The sequence below is a fragment of the Antrostomus carolinensis genome, unplaced genomic scaffold, assembly GCF_000700745.2.
Source record: "Antrostomus carolinensis isolate BGI_N321 unplaced genomic scaffold, ASM70074v2 scaffold15608, whole genome shotgun sequence".
NCBI lineage: Eukaryota > Metazoa > Chordata > Aves > Caprimulgiformes > Caprimulgidae > Antrostomus > Antrostomus carolinensis.
Genome location: NW_010332412.1, coordinates 29,105 through 49,331, shown reverse-complemented (window position 1 = coordinate 49,331; position 20,227 = coordinate 29,105). Strand labels below are relative to the sequence as shown.

The 20,227-nt window shown below is 40.5% G+C and overlaps 1 protein-coding gene across 1 annotated transcript in view; it reads right to left on the bottom strand.

Annotated features, from left to right (window-relative positions):
* Positions 1-252: 252 nt before the first annotated feature.
* EPB41L3 (erythrocyte membrane protein band 4.1 like 3) overlaps positions 253-20,227 on the bottom strand; it is a 40,502-nt gene continuing 20,527 nt past the window's right edge. The window contains exons 10-20 of the mRNA XM_029086362.1: positions 19,258-19,824; positions 15,165-15,218; positions 13,248-13,283; positions 12,343-12,534; positions 6,460-6,582; positions 5,569-5,958; positions 4,482-4,613; positions 3,958-4,056; positions 2,760-2,840; positions 2,379-2,495; positions 253-1,115 (exon numbers count right to left, since the gene is read on the bottom strand). Coding sequence (XP_028942195.1) covers positions 2,385-2,495; positions 2,760-2,840; positions 3,958-4,056; positions 4,482-4,613; positions 5,569-5,958; positions 6,460-6,582; positions 12,343-12,534; positions 13,248-13,283; positions 15,165-15,218; positions 19,258-19,824 — 1,785 coding nt within the window. The 3' untranslated portion in view covers positions 253-1,115; positions 2,379-2,384. The remainder of the gene's footprint in view (positions 1,116-2,378; positions 2,496-2,759; positions 2,841-3,957; positions 4,057-4,481; positions 4,614-5,568; positions 5,959-6,459; positions 6,583-12,342; positions 12,535-13,247; positions 13,284-15,164; positions 15,219-19,257; positions 19,825-20,227) is intronic.

Sequence of the window (20,227 nt, the reverse complement as noted above, 5' to 3'; positions counted from 1 at the left end):
GGTGCTTTTAGACACAGAACAATACGATTTGGATGCATTTACCACTTTTATTTCACTATGCAGAAACATACATTCACCATGTGTTGTGATGCAGCTGACAGTGTAATGGACGCTATCCCTTCCGTGGGTATTATAGCTGGACACTAACAAGTTTTCAGTGGATGTTCTGTACAGGTTAAGGCTTGACTCTGAACTAGATAGTAAATGCTGACCAGATTCTCAAACAGATTTTATATATTTTTTTTTTTTTTCTTTTTTTCCTCTGAGAACGAAAGGGAAATCAATAGAAAACCATCACGGTTATTTCAGATTAATAATTTTCTAATGCTGCAAACTAAGTAAAATACAGATTTTCTTCTCCAAAATAACTACATATAATTTACAAGGTTAGGCTCTGTGAAGGGTGACTGGAAGCTGACTCTGAACAATGCTGACTAAAATCATTAAAGTTAATATTCTAAAATCATTACTACCTCATAAGGTATTCAGTCAGGTATACAAAGCACACTTTGTAAGCATTTAAATATTTTGATAAGAGTAAAGATTCATCATTGTTTATCGGGCAGTAATAAAACCAGATGAAACAAATATAAGATTCAAGTTGTTTACTGAATAAACTGTGTTATTGGCACATCTAATGTGTGGTAAAACATTATACACAGTACCTATACAGCTTTTAGCATTTGGGGGGTAATCTTCATTTACAATATCTGTAAACAAAAGGCTTGCCACCTAAACAGATTTTAATTTGTTTAGACTTTCATAAACTGTGAAAGGCATGAACTGTTTATGTGTTACATGAGATCACTGTTTATATTGTTTATGAACGTGCAGGTATAGCTGAAAACTTAGACATTTTAAGAAAATTAAAAATGCTGCTTTTCTGTAATTTTATCATTGCTTCATGCAATATTGTTTAACTGCTGCTGATTCAGATTGCTTTCTATGGGAAGGTTTCTCTGCCAGTTTCTTTATTAACGGTCAAGGTCAATTCTTCTGTACTGAAATTTTCCATAGACAGATACAAGTCAGTCGGGTTGGAACTGAGACTCCGTATAGGCTCTCGCATTCCTACTGGTGTGCATGTCTGGATTCATATGCAACCTAGGTTATTCCTGCAGGAAAGAGAACTGAGTTAATAATCTGAAGCAACCACTCTCTTGCAAAAGAGATTTTGCCAATTTGTTTTTGTAATGAAAGCTATTTGAAAACAGCATCATCCCAGTATAAGCAACTTGGCCCCAATCCAAAGTCCACTGATACCAATGGAAAAAATTAGTGAAATCAATAGACTTTTAAGCAAGCCACATTATGTTGTCTCTGAAACATTTAGCAGAATACCACAAGAATCACAACTACTCACTCCTCAGTGACTGGTTCCATTTTCCAAATAAATAACAGATACTGAAATTCAGTTTTCTTTAAGGGCCTCTATAATCAAAAGCAGGAGAGCAAAACAGCTTCAAAAGGTGCTGTGCATCATGCTCTGTTACTTATACCAAATGTTAAGGAATACGTATTGTTTTAAGAATAAAATGCTGCTATTGATTTAAACAAATCAGTCAAGCAGCTTTTTTTTTTTTCTTTTCCTTCTGCATACAGCGTTCAAAGCAATTTGTGCAATGGTGCTGGCATTAACGGATTTTGCATAGCAGGTTAGTATGCATGACATGTTTTTGCGGAATAAGTACAGTAAGATTAAGATGTCTCTTTAGCCAGCCACAACTGGAGAGCATGCCTTTACTGAAGAAAAGCTTGTCACAAGAAAAGCTGCATTATCATCTCATCCTGATAAACAATGCTGCTTTAAAACATAAAATGTTCCTTCAAATACAAGAAAGCCAAGACATCCAAATACTGACACACTAATTCACTGAGTTTAAAAGAAAAAAACAAAAGCCAGTTGGACCATATCTTTGCAAGTTAGGAATTAAAGCTTAATTTGTAACATATCTGCATGGGACATTTAAAAAGCAGCTGTAGGTTTTTCCCTTGGCATTTTTAAACAAAGTGCATACATACCTTTAAGAACAAATTATTCTTGTTCTTAAATGACATAAAAGCAGACAACAGGTTGTTTTGACTTCAAAATTAGAAAATTAGACTGTATCAAAGCATGGACAATGAGGACTTTCCAAAGAGCCAACAAAAGCAAATGAGTAGTTTCTCTTTCTCCAGCTGGCACGATTAAATGAAGAAAGACAGTTAAGAGTTGAATGTGGTTTACATTCAAATATCAGAGCTGATAACCAGCACAAATGCAACTTGCAAATGCCAGTGAGAGAAAGCAAAGAGTTAGAGGTGAATTATGGTAGGAAAACAACCTTTGCAACATGCCAGCCCAGTAAATGCCTAGGAAAATCATCTAGTCCTCTTACCTGTGGTCAATCCTCCCCATCTTCTGGTGTGATTTCTGTCTCTTTATGTACCACTACTTTGGTCACTGACATGTCAGGGTGCTGCTCTTTGGCTTCTTTAATTGCCTGAGCCAGCGCCTATCCCAAGGAAACCACAGAAGGGCAAAAACAAAAAGGAGGTGGAACATGCATGATCAGTAGCAAGGTGGAGAGATTCATGAGATATTACACAATTTACAAATGACGAAAATGATTAAAATATGAAATATACCATCACTGATTTAACTACTAATCCAGTTTAATTTAAGGCATGCCAGTATGAATAGTATCTTTTAAAACAATGTTTAGAAATGTTCTCTTTGGCAGTCTTCAGGGTAGCCTTTAGCAGCTTACAGACTTTACCTGATCATGATCAATATCTGCATCTCCTGTGATGACTATTCGTTTTTCAATTCTTGTCTCTGAGATGCCTCCTTTCACAGTCTAGATGGGAGGGACAAACACATGTCAGTAACTTACTTTAAAGAGTGTTGCTACTCATCCAGAGAATGATCCGTGCAGGAACCCAGACGTGACTGGACTGAACTATCCCAAACAGCATGCACAGAGGGGACAACCCTGAACAAAAACCAGAGCAGGTCTGAAGTTGGCTGGCTCTGAATGGACTAGATGACCTCCAGAGGCCCTTCCAACACAGACAATTTTATGATTCTAATCCATCTGCACACATGTCAGGAGAGATGTTTGTATGTTAAAAGTGGCAGGTATTTATGATAAATTCATCCCATGAAGGTAAGAATGGACATATAGAGAGCTCATATTAAGACCTAGTTAAGTCCAACCGCGGGCTTCAGAAGGACATACAGGGTGGTATGGCCTTTGCATAGCTCATCTACTGAAGGGTGAATTTCACTGCAGAAACATGACATCCTGTCCTCAGTGAATACTGGTAGGAGAGCTGTCACAGTACTACAAGGGTTTCTGCTTACAGAGGAACTCTTATTTAGGTGCTATCTTGGAACTTGGAAGACCCAACACCATTTGTCTGTGCAGCCATAAGCTTTCTGTCTAGATATGGCCAAGTTCCTCAGGGTACCACCCAGCAATGCGACCACAGCACCTGAGCTCAATGAATGTCCTATTATGACTACATGACACAGATTTACTATATGCTTTCAACACTGTGCAGGGACAATAGCTCAGGACTCAAAGGCAGTGTAGTCATGTCAATGGAGCCTCATGCTCACGCAAATTATTCCTTCCTGGCTACCACATGATGCCAGTGTGGCTACACTGCTTCCAGTTCCAGACAGTATTTGCAGCTAACTCAAGAGTCTCTGCACAGCAACATTTTGTGCTTGCACAGACATACCCTAAGGGTTTATGACTCTCAGGACTCTTGTCAAGTCCTTAGATGATGCGTTAATGAAGCCAGAATTGCCAAAGACAGATGAATGAAGACAAGTACCTAAAATAGAAAGGATCTGTCCAGAGAACATAAGCATGCATCCACATTTTAAAATAAGTAATAGAATTGAAGTTAAGAAAATATACACTTTTGTGAAAAAAAAAAAACCCTCCCTGTTTTCTGAGGACTCACTTTGGTGATATGTGTAGTGGTTGTAGTGCTGGTGGTTTCAGATGTGATAGTTTGTGCACTCATCAATACGCCTGGTTCTGAGTCAGCACTGCAATCCACCTAGGGAACCGAAACAGAAAACCAGTCATCAAAGGCAGGCTACTGAGCACAGGGTGGCAAGAACTGGGCTGGCTGACAGTTCTTCATAAAGTGAGTATCTAATGGTAAGGAAGTAACTGCTATTAGGGTGATGATGTGCCAAGTATTTCTCTCTGCACCTGGAGACTCTCCTTTGCTTTTGGAAGGACAGAAGAGAAGCTGGGGCTTTGAAATCTGTAGCTTCATCAATGTTCTCAAAAGGCCCTACAACAGGATATGAGAGTCACCTTCAGATAAGCTATACTTACATTCTCCTCATGCTCGTATTTCATACTTGAACATCTTAGAACAGTTTACACTAAGGCATACACTTAAGGATGGGTGAAGAAACATGGGTTCCTTAAGGTCATGTTAAATTAGACTCTGGCTTTTGCAGAATTTCTTACCTGAGAAGACTCATACGTAATGGTTTTAGTTTCTGTATGGACTACTGGCACTTCCTTTGTTGAAATTTCAAGGTTTTCCCCACCAGCGGAAACACTACTGAAACTAATAGTCTCAGTCTTCACAACTGGCGACTGTGTGAACAAAAAAAAAAAAGAATTGGAACATCTAGCAAAGGTTACAGACTTCTCAGAATGATTTTTTTTTTTTTTTTTTTTTTTTTTGCTTGGGAAAAGGCAAGGGAACAACTAAAAACTGCTCTGCATTAAAAAAAAGATAAAATTCTCTTCGTTATAGTGGTACATACATGTATACAATGCTGGTAACATTTAGCACTATCCTGGATTTCATGAAAACAAACTTCAGAAAAGATGTAAACTCTACAGGAGGCAATGGGCACAACCTGAAACACAGGAGGTTCCCTCTGAACACCAGAAAACAATTCTGTGAGGGTGACTGAGCACAGGTTGCCCAGAGAGGTTGTGGAGTCTCAATGCTTAGAGATACTTGAAAGCCATCTGGACATGGTCCTTGGCAACTGGTTCTGAGTGGTCCTGCTTGAACAGTGGGGTTGGAGGAGATGACCTCCAGAGATCTCCAACCTCAGCCATTCTGTGATTTTGAGTCTACATTCTCTTAAAATGACTAGAGAACTAATCCTGTCTGGGCTTAAGTCTTCTGTTGTTGTTTAAGACACAGCACAATCATTTACAATCGTACCAAGCATGGAAAAAACAGTGTATTTTCTGTCTTTGAGGACACATGAACTTTGCCAATCTTGATGGACTTTCCCAAAGAGAATGTCAGCTGAATTCTTATCTGTTGCATAAAATGCCACCAAATTAGGTATTCCTCTGTCCCATGAGAAGCGCCTTTAGGTAATATATGCACGGCATTTTGCCAGTGATGGAAACCAGCAACAAGCCATGCAGGTGCCACCAAGGAGGAAATAAGAGGAGAAAAAAACTGCCCGCTGCAGAGATGCAATCATACAAGCTTGGTACACTTTACTTTCCATGACAAGAATTAGTCCACTATTGCCTACACTCGCAATTCAGCACAGGCATGACCAATTTAATAGCAAGTTACCTCAAAATGAGGTTTTCTTTCCAAAGACTCTGAAAGGTGGACTGTTGTACCGCGCTCCTCCGCTTGCTCACGGGAAGCAGCAGCGACTCCTTCCTGTTTGGCTGGGGCTTTCCCAGCCTCCTCCCTTTTCTCCTCCTTGGCCCCCTCAGTCCCAGCAGATCCCTCCTTCCCTTTCAGGCCAGCAGCCACGCCAGATGCTGCCTCAGCCTGGGCATCCAGCGCAAGTCCAGCCACTTTCACAGGATCCCCGCTCGCATGCACACTCATGCCGCGTCTCTCCTCCATAACGACAGTCTCCTGTACAACCTTCTTCACTGTCTCCTGATGTGGCTGAACTGCTTGCTTCATTTCACTGGAAGTTATCTCCTGAGATGTCGTCGTGTCTATTCTCTGCAGGGAAGGAAGAAAAAAACCCTCAACATCAGAAGCAGACAACAATACTTGCAATAGCTCCTCAGCTTAATGTACTGTGAACATAAATAAAAAAATGGGCATTACATTTTGCCAATTTATTTCTCCCACGTTGTATGGATTTTCGTTCTCAGAACATTATCAGAATAGTAGAAACAAAAAACAAAGCAAGAATTACAATTTTTAGAAGAGAAACATCTGTTTTTATCGTTGGTATTTTTGTGTGAGTTTTATAAAGGCAAAATACAGCACCCTGCAAAATGACCAAAATAAAGTGAAATGAGAAAAAACTGGTGAGTTTGTGTTTTTTTTTCTTTTCGGTGAAGTTTCTATTGTGGTTTTTTGTAACAAAGGAACAGGCACGCAAATACATGCATTAAATATATAGGTTCTGAGTTATGCATAAAAACAGGAAACAAAAGAAAAGCAAAAGTAATCGCTGTGAAATTGTAATGCTGATGGAGGGAATCAAACGGCCACCTGAGCCCAGCTATGAGAAGTAGAAGTAACCCCTCCTATGAACTCAGTCGGTTTTCTGGCAGACTCTATTAAACTGAAGATATCTGAACCATCCAAGGTTTTTTCACCGGTGGACTGTTTAGTCTAAATAGACAAAGAAATGTAGAGTCATACAGAGAAGAAAGGCAGACCCACATGCACAGACATATTAATTGTCAAAACCGGAGGCAGAGATGGAGGAAAGGGAGAGAAGGTTGCAGGGGCACGGAGAGGTTGGAGACAGGAAAAGAATGGGAAAATAAATCAGAGCAAATTCATAACGGCTGTAGTAAGCAATAGTTACGAAGCATAGTTGTTAGCGTGGGCATTTTGCTGCTTCAAGCAAACCTTTTTTTTTCCTTTTATTAACAAGCCACAGCAGCAATACTGCATTTCAGTAACATGGATCTTTTAAATAAACCAGAAAGTTTGAAAGCCTTATATAATGTCTGCTTCAGACCGTGGGACAGATTCAAAGTATGAGGGGAAAAAAATAAGCTGGATTGGCTGCTGTCAACATAAAGCCAGGCAGCAAGAGAACCGAAAGGTAGGGTGGTGTGAGGGGATTGCCTAAAATTAAAGTCATGCTTTAATCTTTAAACCGTGGCGTGAAGTCAAAGCCACTTGTTACCACTACTTTTGACGCAGACGACTCAGTAACATAGTGAGCAGTAGCAATGGTAAATGGCTGTTCTCTGGAATATCTCCACTCAGACAGGCTCTTATCTCTCCGGGCAAATGCCCCTGCTTTTACAGCTTCACTGCCAAGGTGTTTTTCTGCTTTGCCAAGCTGCAAGCTTCCCAGTGTACCATGTAACTGCAAATCCTGGTCCATCTTTAGTGTCTTTTTCAAACTCTCTTCTTCAGGACTTTGCAACTGAGATTCTGCTTCCTTTATGGGTGTCAGAGAGTCGGACAGCTTTCTTTTTGTGCTCTGCACGTCGGATCCCCGCCTGGCTTTTTCATCAGTGACAGGCTCGAGGATTTCATACTCGGCCACTACCGGAATGGTTTTCACAGATTCTTGCACTTCCCTTTCCATTTTTTGCAAAGCTTCTACTGAAGGCTGTACCGTTTTCTCAGCCTCTTTAGCTTTACTTGTCATGGTTACGATTTTCCCGGATACGGTATCATAGGACTTTCCTAGGGTGAACATTTTCTGTTTATGCTCCTCTTTGGATTGAATTTCACTTTCCAAGTCCTCAAAGCTCTGCATTAGAACGGTACTGGATTTTATTATCTCAGGTGGAAGGGCAGTTTTACTGCTCACAGTCACTACTTTGTATGCCAGCTTTTTTTTCGATTCACCATCAACTACCTCAGAGGGTATTTTGTCTATAATAACCCAATCCTCAGTGCCCTATATTTGAGATATAAAAGCTAAATTAGAATATCTGAAGGTTTATCTCTACTTCAGGAGCACTAAAGTATGAAGACCTTTAAGAAATCAATGCTGCCTCTTCTGAAAGCATGTAATAACTTTTACCATTGCACCTCTTAGACCAGTTATCAAACAAATAAACAGTATCACCTTAGGCAAAGTATGATTCCTTTGTATATTCCCTCCCCTTAGACACCCATATAATGCGGATGCAAAAAAGTTGCTTTTGCAACGCTATTTCTGTAGTAATTTGAAGCAGGACAGTGTTTTAATGCATCATTTAAAATGACAATTGGAATAATCCTAGGGTTAAAAATCATGTATCACAATGGTTCATACCAAATTACAAAAATAGGGCAAATAAACCCATTCAACTGTTCCCCAGTTGTGACAAACACACTGTTGAGGAGGTTTTAGAACAGTATGCATTTATACGTAGCTGTAGTCTGCACTGAATTTCCTTGTTTTCATTAGAATAACATCAACCCCCTTCAGCATTGTTTAAATTTAGTAGCACAACCCAGTAAATGACATACTACTGAACTTAATACAGCATCTGTTTTCCTCTTTATGCAAACATGCTATGTGATTTGCTTTGGCTATGCAATCGGCATCCAGTTATTTGACCTTAAGACCATAAATTCTGCATTTAACTAAGCAAATGTGCTAGCTTAAAATTGAATTAATTAAAAACAACCTCTAGGGATGATGGGATAGTTTTCTGGATAATGATTTGATGAGAAGTAACCAAAGTGCCAGCAGATTCTCCTTCCTGCAGCTTCTTCTCTATCACACTTGGCTAATAGAAAAACCAATAAGAACACAAAGTTCACCATCACTCAGCATAATCCGAATTCACTTGATAGTATAAAGGAAATTCATTCTAATGACAGAAGTGCCCCATTCACCATAATGTTCTCAGTGAGGCTTACGCTGGAAACACATGCACAACTGCAAACAACATCCACAAACAGCATCATGCAAGTAGGTTTCGAAGTAGCAGAGAAATCAGTCTCTATTAGGAAGCCATAAACTCTGAAGGGTACTCATTCCTCAGAATTTGGGCCCCAGATTACATCTACCTTTGGAACTTATGAAATAAATGAACTAAAAAAAAGTGGCATGGAGAGAAAAAAAGATAAGAAAATAAGAAATCATTGCCAGCCTATCAAGACTGCATTTCAAGAAAGTATTATTTGTTTTTACCTGCAATTCAAGGAATGTAGTACCTCCCTTCTGCAAAAATATGAGTTTTTCTGATTTTTCTCTTTCTTCTTTGGTCTAATGTCAGGGGAATAAATGGTTTTAGTAAACGGAGGGTTATATAGTCTACTATACTTTACAATAGCTCATAATATTACTCCACTCTACAAATTATTAATTGCACAGTAAATTAGGAAACAGAGTTAAACAGAATAATTTTACAGCAAAGAAGTTTCCAATAAGAAGTGAAATCAGTGTCTCTCTGTGATGGACGCAAAGCAGACACGAGCATACTGTTTGCGTAGCAGAAAAAACAATAAATTGAATAACACCAGGTGTGGATGCACCCTGCTCATCTTCTATTATTCATTTAACTGTGCCCGGTGCCAACGTCCATGGCTTCCATCAATAGCCTAGAACAGCTCCCTCCACCTTCACCCTGGATTTAGCTCTTCCCTGAGTTTGCAGCCTTCCCTGTTGAAGCAGGCAGAAGGTGTACTCAGGAGAGATTTCAGCTCTCCTTTTCTCCTTACAGGTACAAGAGGTCTCAAAGTCTTGTTGCCATGCAGGAAGCTGACCATTGCTGTATCATTCTCTATAGCCCGATACCAAAATCCTCCTCACCTTCATCCCATCTGCGCCTTCCCAACGCTATGAGAATAAGAGTATCTCTGCAACTTGGCCAACTAGGACAGTTTTAAATGTCAGTAAGACTCAGTTTCCTAAGATACTTTTCCTAGCGTATCATTTTAAATACGTATACTCCATGTACTCAAGAAGAAAGGTACACATTTAAAGAAAAATACAAAACTTCTAGAAACTTGAGAGAGAAAGGGAGAAACAGCTCAACTGCCTGACTGTAATGAGATGCATGACTTCTTTATTTCTAAAGTGCTGGTTTAATCCAGTCCAGGTCAGATTAAACACCATCAAGGAGTTTGTTAATATGATGGCTTTCATGTTTTGCAACTATTCAACCACGGTTACAGGCGATATTTAAAACTGTGTTTTTAATAACTAAAGAAAACCAAAGTATTTCCCCTATTATTGTAAGAAACCCACTGGTGATTGGACAGGCTTAAAGTCAAACTGACCGAAAACACACAGGTGCCAAATGCTCAAAGCACACATTTTGAAAATGCATGTTTTGTCCTTCCTTGTTCTTGATTTATTACGTTAAAAAGCTACAGGTAACAGCACTGAATAAAATTTTAAAGTGGATATGCTCAGTTAAATGTGTAACTTCTTTGACTAGAAGAAGCTATTACATAATGCAATTCTATGTGCTCTCTATCCTGACTGCCTCTGCATTTCCTAGTAGACATCAAGGTGCCGATTTTGACATAAGCACGGCGTCAGTTTTTTCCTGAAAACTTCCTCTCTCAGCAGGACATGTGAACTGAAACCATCCTGCTCAGTGGGACCAAAAAGGATGGTCAGATGTTATCTACAGCAGGGGCCCCTTAGTGACAGAAGTCACCTCAGAGTCAGGTTCTGATAGCTCAAATCCATTCACATTTTCCCACAGAAATGCTTTCATTTGGATGAGATTCTGTGGAACAGCTGTAGTTTACTTAGATCCATGTAAGATACAGTAACTGGACACTGCTTTTGAGCAAGTCCTTTTCTTCCAGTAAGAGAAGAGGTACCAGATAAGGATAACTCTTGCCCTTTTCCTTTCCAAATGAATGGTTAAATTTGGATGTATTTCCTCAGGATGAAGCCTACATAACTATGTAATGCTTTGCCACTGCTTGTGCATTTTAATTAAAAATGTTAATGAAATTTCTAAAGTAATAAAGACATGAGATGAACCGGAGGGAGTTTATAAGTTTGCTTCACCTGCACTCCACTGATTCAGGCTCAGCTAGCAAGCCACTCCTTTTCAACAGTTCCTTACATCTTTAAAACATTAAATGTTTATTATACTTCTATTTTCAACTATAACCAAACAAACATGGTCGTAGGATCTATTATGATTCCTGAACAAGGCAGTAGGACCAATATTAAGACTCCTCAGCACTCTCTCCAAAAGGCAAGCTTTAGGCACCCAGTTTGCATTTTAGGTATTTTAATACAACCTGACGGTCACTCTAATGCATGTCTGTCTGTACCAGCCACTGGTTAGATGGGTGTGATGGGGGAGAAGAGGAGCTGGGGCCTTTTCCCTGGCCACATCCCATTCCCTAGGAGAAGAAGGTGATGTGTTATCTGGTTGCCTCCAAGGATTCCCTTCCCCAGAGAGCTGCGGGTCTGCAATGCCAACCTCTAAGGTGGGAAAGCAGAGGACTCTTCCAAATTATACTTTCCAGCCAATTTTTGCACAGTTCCTTATAGCATTACATCAGCGCTGAGGTAACAGAAGCAATTTTTATGACCATTTATTGGTCTGTAATGCTAAAAACAAGTTGTAACCATAAAGATGATTTCTTGTAGATAGAAAGCAGACATCCAACCACAACAGAATAAAAAAATTAATCTTCGTGCAGACCACACAAGCATATATCTTTTTGCTCCACTGGACATAAACCAAGACGATCTGCTTTTCTTGAAGCAATATGTATTTTGCAGCAACATGAATGTTGCACTGCTATTTCTACATCTCCTTATCTACCTACAAACTAAAGAAAAGGCAGCTTTTTAATTGGCAAGTTTCAAGACTGCACAGTGAGCAAGATTTTTTTCACGCATGCCCTGCATGAAAATGCACACGCTTAGCAATCTGCATTGGGTCTTCAACAAAACAGTAACTAGCAGACAGCAGCAACCACCAGTTCCCTTATGGAACTGGCCAAGCAGGTCTAATTATCATCATTATTTCTTCCCCACCTTCAAAGTCTGAGAGAGTTCTGCCCTTTGCTCTGTATTTTCTTGTCAAGCTTGGTGCTGCTCCCATCCGTCCTGCTACACTACTGCTCCCAACCAGTCACCGTTATTTACATTTTCTCTCCATCACCTTCATGGTTTCTTTCACGCATGGCTGGACTTTCTCAAGCCAACCAACCTGTAAGGAAGCCTGCGTTTTGCACTCTTTGAAAGACCTAATTCTGCCATGCGGCTCACAGTGAATTTCATACCCTAACTATATATATATATATATATGTATACATAAGGTATCTGCTCTTCCTTGCATGTTTACTGCTACAGCCTAAGTCCTGAGAAAAAAGGAGTACCTGCAAGTGGGAAATGGCCTCTAACTACAGCCTCTAAATCTACCACGAGCTATTATAAGTAAAACCGCATAGACAAATATGTAATGAAGCCTTTCAGCTCACGCTGACCTCTTCAGGCACTAGTGGTTCAATCATAGGAGCTTCCTCCTGCCTTGCTGCAAGCCGAACGGGAGATGTGGAAAGCCTCTTCTCCCACTCGTTAGACACAGCCGTTTCTGTGGAGGTCTCCAGGAAGGTGCGTTTCAGCTCACTTATATTGGTCTGATGTTTCATCAGATCTTCCTGGGTTTTGTCTAGGTCCTGGACAGTTTTAAAAGAACATAGCAGTTTGTAATACATCCTAAATCAACCAAATTTTAGAGCCAAAGCACACAACTTGGTTAGTAAAGTAACAGGGAAGTAACGTCTCAGGGAGCACAGCACTAACACAACACTCTGTGAAAATGTGGCATTTTGAAAGATAACAGCATAGCATATCTTGTACAATAGAGTACAAAAATACTCTTCAAGAGTTTATCTGTATCACTATAATTTACACCTAAAAAAGAGGCTTCAAACAAACATACATATGCGCGTGGACGCACACACACATACGTGCACGCATATATATATATTTATAGTACAAGTTAGAGGAGTTACCATAATCTGAGGAAAAAAAATATCAATTTGACTTATTAGCAGGTGGGAATACACAGTCCATGCATCATAGTGCAGATTCACAGTTTACCACTAAAACTAACACACAGGTACGTACATGCACTGGTATATACCAATACCAACCTCTAACATAAGATTACTATGTTTGACATACACATTTTCACCCTGTATTCGCTTAATCAGACTATTCTGAAAGAAGTGAAAAAGAAAGGGAAAGGTAAGGGACACAGTATTGAAAGGATACAAAATGCTGTTTCTACACATTTTTTCACAGAGAACTGACAATAACATGCTGAGAGAGGTGAACACCTCCAACATTGATACTTGAGCAACATCTGGGCCTTTCATTTCTGTACCTGTGCCTTTAGATCTCCATCCTCCTCTTGATCCGACTGCCAGCATGAGAAAGATTGGAAAACAACACCTTACCCACTCGTATGGCTGAAGGCTTTAAAAAAATTGGTGAGAAGAACAGACTAGGTTTTAAGGTTATGTTTTCTCTAGGCTAAGGGCTGAAGGAGAAGGAGTAGACACGCTGGTCGACTTTGCATGGTTCTCATAACTCAGAGCAAGCCTCCTCTTTTCAAACCTCTTAATTGTGAATGAAGGAGTGTAACACATTTTCCTTTTATAAATATCATCAGTGTGCTCCATGTTCATAGGTCTCTATTTAGAGAGCAGCATCTGGGTCTTCTCACCATGATCACGGCTGGTTTAGGACCAAATGGCAATAGCAAATTCTTTGGAAATCCACAATGTCAGAGTCTAAACATATGACATATCCTGGGCCACAGGCAAAGCTCTGCATAAACTTGCCACGGGTAAATGACCCACAACACTTCGTACCGAATGAAGCAGATTTCATTTGTTTTAAATGCTATTTCCCTAAGCCCCAGTCTCTTCCTCTATTTACATAATTCAATTTCATATTTAGCCTGTACATATTCTTTCAAGATCTGCAGTGATGGTCTTTTGGAATGGCATACACATCACATTCACTCCAGCTCACATTTTCAATGCAACATGCCCAAGCAGCCTCACTTCTGAGGGATGAATTTTCAGAGGGCAAATATGCCCCACTTTTTGAAAATCAGGTATCCATAAGGAAAATTGAGGTTCACATCATCTTCTCCCCTAAAAGAAATTATCATGCGTTTTTGATTAATAAACTGAACATTTTAAATGTCACTGCTTTAGGATTACATTTTGTTTTCTGCAGGGCTCAAGGCCTGACGACATACAGCACAAGAGGCACTCTCTACTTCTGACTTGTCTCAACAGACTTTATGTTGTTACTCCGTCTGGATTTTTTTTAATGCTCGTGCCACCATTTATTTTATTGTTAATTTTTCATATAGTCCCCATTAGTCGAATGACCTATGGGAAAATCTTTATCTGTTGATCACTTTATAACTCAGTTCAAATCTATTCTATTTACAGCTGAGGCTGAATTGCCCTGACACGTCATACAGAGAATTTTTCCTTGACGATAATTTTAATGGTCTGAAATATTAATGAGATCCTACTGAAAACCTACAGTAGTGTTTGTGCTAAAACTCTGTTTTCTACCACATGTCAGAGCAAATTCAGCTCATGTTTGCAGCTGCAACCATATTCATTATGAAAGCATTATACACACTTCACTGGAGCCACATAGGGTTGAATTTGCCTGCACAGTCTATATACCATCTTGCGGATATGAGGCTTCTCAGTGTAGAGAAAATACAACGTGGCCTTCTCTGAAGACACCACCTGGAGTACTGGTGGCAATACTTGAAGGTGACATGTGAAATTACATTCAAGGAAAACCTTAGATGTTTATAAACTGGAAAAACCTTTATTCAGAAAATTTGAAAACTGCTTTTTACTGTCTTTTTCCTCGCTTCTCTCTCTCTCTCTCACACACACACACACCGGCTGTAGATTATAAGAGCAAACAAGCAAACGGAACAACCCGGGACACAATCTGGCCAGCACGACTGTCCCCAGCAGACAGACGGTGCTGGCGTGGGTGACACTGCCACCACCCCACTATCCACACAGCACCGAGGCCTCACAGCTTCCAAAGCAAACGCAGAAACAAGAGGAACCCGTAAGGAGCACTGGAAACTCAGCTCCCTGAGCAAAGCTCTTGTGCACACGGACATGCAGGCGCGCGCAGAGAGGGGTCCCGAACCGCCGTAGGAGACACGCGGTTTGGCACCCAGGGTCGGGACGAGACGAGGCAAAATGCTCTCCCCCTGCCATAACTGGGTGCCGGCGACTGTACAAACCTCGGTGGCAGTGGTCTCACCATCAGCTGCAGTATCCGTCTGCTCACTGTCAGTCTATTTGGTTAGACAAGTAACCGGGTCCCAAGAGGAAGGCAGGAATAAAGAATAAACCCAGCTCATCAGTACGTGCGGCTCACACAGGGAACTGTTAAATTCAACATCCCTGTGAACTGCATTAGCATTGCTTTTCAAACCACGCACAAGTCAAAGAAGCAAAATAAAAGTGCTATATTAGTAAACAGAACAGACTCAGAGGAAGACTCAAGGCATACTTTACACGGTTTATGGCTTTACTGGAACAAATTTATAAGCCAAACAAAACATTACTGGAAAAGTGTTATTTGAATAGTAGATTTTTTTTCTTAAGAAAGCCAGGTGGCTTTAAGAAAAACTGGGGTGCAGGGGGGTGTGGGGGGGAAGCTAATATTTTTCTAAACAAACTTTTCCTCCCATAATTTTTTTAAAAGAAAATTATTAATCAAATTTTTGTTCTAGTCAATATAGATTAATGTGGTATTTGATTTTTTTATCTGGAGGGAGAAAATATAATAATAATAATTTTTAAAAAGGTTATTTTAACAGTCACCTGACTTTCAGCCCCTCATTTGTACAGAAGTTGTTCTGGTCTCCACATTTATACACCATGAGGCTGTCTGCATTACCAAGGAGTTCAAATAACCGTACCCCTAGCCCATCTACTGTCTGTCTGCAGAGTAATGGTAAGGCTCAAATCCCACTCGGTTCCAATAAAGAGCAGTTGATATCGTTAATGAGAGTAAAAAGAAAGAAAACTGCCATTAAAAGAACCCAAATTACTTGTCATTCCATTTAAGAATATGGATGAAAGCAGGAGAAAAATAAAAGTAACTCCCTCCCCACCCCAAAAACACTTACTAGGTACAAGTGATAAAAATGAAACAAAGCACAGCATTGCACAGACTGATCTATCCCTGCTTGGCTTGACACCGTGAAGAACATTTTAGTGGTGAAAGCAAGTGCAGAGATTTAATAGAGAGTTGAGTGTAGGTTGCTACAGGCTGAGAAGATATTTCAAACGCCTATTTTTGATGTTATGCAAGCTTATGGAAAACCATTAAGTAAAGGAAGTGCTCCCTACTGCCCCAGATTGGAACATCCCCGTTGTTTTAACATCAGGGAAAGCTCTGGTTTTGATTAGTGATTTTCTGTGGTGCTCGGATAATCTAAAGTAACCCAGGCAGGTAATTTAACGATAGGACAATACATCTAATCCTCAAGTCGTATCAGCATGAAACAAGAGAAAAAAACAACCTACTGGTGGATGGAGTACCACTCTTAACTTTGAATTTCCTATCTTCTGTCATTTTCTGACAACTCCAATGTTTCATAAAACTGCTTTTTTGGATATTTTTCATTGCTTTTTTCTCTATCATTTTTTCTTTTGAATAATTTGTATTGCTTGTATGACAGGAAGAAGAATAAGCAGGCATTGTGCACTATTCCGTAAGTGCACGAATGCCAAGTTATATGCCATTTTTAATGCAATAACCACTCACTAGACAGACTGCTTTTATTTTAAAATGAAACTGTAATGCCAAAATAGTGTACCTAGCCAGTCAAATTGCTTTCACTAAAGTGTTAGAAAATTGTTTCTTTATTAGTGAAGGATCTCGCATCTTTATAGCATTATAAGCAATTGTAAAGGTATGGCAATGTTAAAAAAAAAAAAAATCTATGTGCTGGCACTCCTATTTACAACAACAACAATAAAAAAGGGGAATTCATGAATCTAGGCATTTAGTCAATAGAAATATTAGCTGATAAGGTACGAACACAGAAGCTAATGAAATCTAAGGGGTGAAATTCTGCCTCTGACTGCACAGGCTGCCTCCAGACGCACTGCTCAAGGGAGAACGGAGCTCAGCAAAGTATGAGATTAGCTTAGGGTACTGGTTGCAGCCTTCTGCATCATTGTGTGCAATCTTTTGTGAACTGGGGGCGGGGGGGCAGGAGCGGGGAAAGGTTTCAATTTCTTCTACCATAACAGCAATAAAATCCTAAATAAGGCATAAAATTTGCTTTATTGCAACATACATGTGTGTTAATAAGCCAATCAACAGCCATGGGGTCAAAGTCACCATTACTGAGTTACTTGAAATAAAGATCTGGGGTTATTGAAAAGCAGGGAATGGTAAATTAAGCCTGAGCAAGGAAGGTCTCCTCTGGAGTGGAGATTAAGAAATGTTGGGCTCAACTCTGAGACAGGCTGAGGTACTGTAGCTGCTGCTGGGGCTCGGGGGTGGCCAAGGCAGCTATCTCCTAAGGTTCTGCAGCTGCATGTTCCCTAACTTGCCATCTTAATTGCTGTGATTTGTTTTGCCAATGTAATGCAGACATGCCCAAGTTTAAAACATATTCACTTTCATGCAATATTTTGAACAAGAAATACCCCCTGGATTAGGCACAAGTCTGTGTTGTCTGCCAGGAAACACTGCCAGAGTAATCACCCTCATAAATAAGCGACGCTAAAAAGCCTATTTTATATGGTTTTATGCTCAATACTTCCTAACTTTACTAACAAAAATAAGTGCTCGTTTCTGGAAGAGGAACAGACCAATGTATTACATAAACACTGCCTCATTATTGCCTCTGGAGCTGGCACTGTATTAATGCTGTTATTACTATTAGATTAATCCAAGTGCAGAGCTAATGCAAATTGAGACCCAAATGCTATCTCAAAATGAGGACACAAAATGAGACAGCAACATTTTGGATGGCTTTTATCAGAAATTGCACATTATTGTTTATAGCTGTCAAGCATCACAGAGCCAAAAGCGTCTAAAGACAATGTTTTTACAAGATAAATTGATGCGACTTTTGGCTTTCCATAAAAAGGAAGCGAAATCCTGCACCAAGTCTTACAAAACCAACAGCGGCAGATTACACAAATGTTTAGATGTGCAAGCTGGCTAACTGAAGACAACTACGGCAACGGCATCGACAAGTGGCCGAGACGGCTTTTTACAAGTGGCCAATGAGTCTGTGATTATCTGATCTGGGTTTTTTTTTACATACAAAGCAAAACTGTATTTTCACATTTGAAAATGATGGGGAAAAAGGAAAAACGAGGAAAAGAGGAACTCATCATTTTATTCTGTCAACAAAGAATAACTAGGCACCAGCAGTGAGATGATAGTTCCTGTGTTACTTAAAGAAGCAGATTCCTTTCCTTCTTCTGGATAGATTATCCTACCCAGAGGTCCCAGAGCCACTGTGGACTGCTCCTGCAGCTGGTTTATCTGCTTGTGATAACCCTGGTGGCTTGAGGCATCGGTTTCGGCGGTGCTAATATAACACTGCAAATGGATGGCAAGACAGCCCACGTGGCGTTCTCCCCCAACAGCTGCAGAACAGCTGTCCCAATCTGACCTCTTCCTGACACATCGGATTTAAGCATGGGGAAACAATTTAATCTGCAGTAGAGATGGGATGAAGGCTGAAAATCTATATTCAGGTTTCACTGGACCAGAAAGTCTTTTCTGGGCTCAGGCTACAGTTGATGGCCTCTTGCTAAAAGCTGAGTCCACCTGAATTTTGAACACTCTGAAGTTGGCGAGGGTGCCCATTATTATTGGCTAGCTATTTATATAAATATAATGTACATACATACACATATATATGCATGCATATGTAATTATGCAGGAAACTGCACTTCTCACTATTTAGATAACTAGTCTAAATCTAGTACAAACTGATGGGGGGAAGAAAAAGTCTAGGTGAGTCCAGATACAATGCTTCAGAGCTGATCAATGGCAATTTGTTTAGTTCAAGTCACTTTGCATCAGCCGACACAGTTCAAACCAAGCCACTTCTACACAGTGTTGTGCCTAACCCTGGGCCCCAAGCTGCACTCCCAACACAAGAAAAAAATACAAAAGAAGAAAAAAACCCCTCCCAAACAAACAAACAAAAAACCCCAAAACATCCCTTCTACCATATCAGCACAGACAGAAATGAGGCTCTGAAAGTAGGACCACTCTTGCAGCAATCTAACACTGGTTAGGACTGAAGCACTGAACACGAAAAAGGGCGTGTTCGATGCCGAGGTACACACCTCTTCCTCTGAACTGTCACTCAGGTCATTGGCAAGTGAGGCACTCAAGGAGGCCGCCTTGGGCTCCAGGTAGCAGAGGCACATAGCCAGAGGAAAGGAGAGAGTGAGGGCGTATGGCACTGAGAAAGAGGCAGAGAGCAGAAAGAAAAAAATGAAGAGGAAGCAAGGCACCAGGGAGGGGGAGCGGATGGGGAGGTAGTGCTGCACGCTGGCAGGCAGCAGGTTGGTTTCAGAGAGGTTAGGGAGCGACAGGTAGCCGTCGTCATCCAGGAGGGAAGGAAATGACTCTGGAAGTTGCAAGGAGAAGGAAAACAGCGTTCCACCTTTGCCGGCTTTTTGCTTATAGCCGAAAGCCACGTCTTGCTCGGTGGAGCAAACTCGCCCCTTTCTGTCAGAGCCCGGCTCCAGCTCGCCGTGCTTTGCAGGGCTCTCGTTGGGTGCCTCACAACTGAACGACTTTGTTCGAGCACTCTCCTTGCATCTCCTGCGAAGCTTGGCTGAAGATGCATGGGGGCCAGGCTGCGAGGGTGGCGAGGGGTGGCGGGACTCAGTGCCAAGCAAAGATGGCTGGTGACAGAGAAAGAGCAGCAAACAAGGCGCAAAAGCAAAAGGACAGAAAGAAAACTGTAATTAGTTAATTTTCTTCTGTGATAATAAATAATATATATATATATATATAAAATTACAAACAGTAATTTAACACCGCAGCTTTCCACTGAGTTAAATGGTGCATGTTCCCATGCCACACACCACAGGTATTAGTGAATCAGGGTTACAGCTTACAAAAGGCACCTTCTTGATTCAGCATCTGTCTAGTCATCTGCAGCACAGGATTTACATTAAAAACTTCACTGCCATATGTGGAGTCTCAGGTGCTGCCAATTTCCACTCACTATAAGACTGGCTTCAGATCATAAGGAGCGTTCAAACACGGAGTACATGGAGAGGAACAAGGAAACGAGGGAATGTA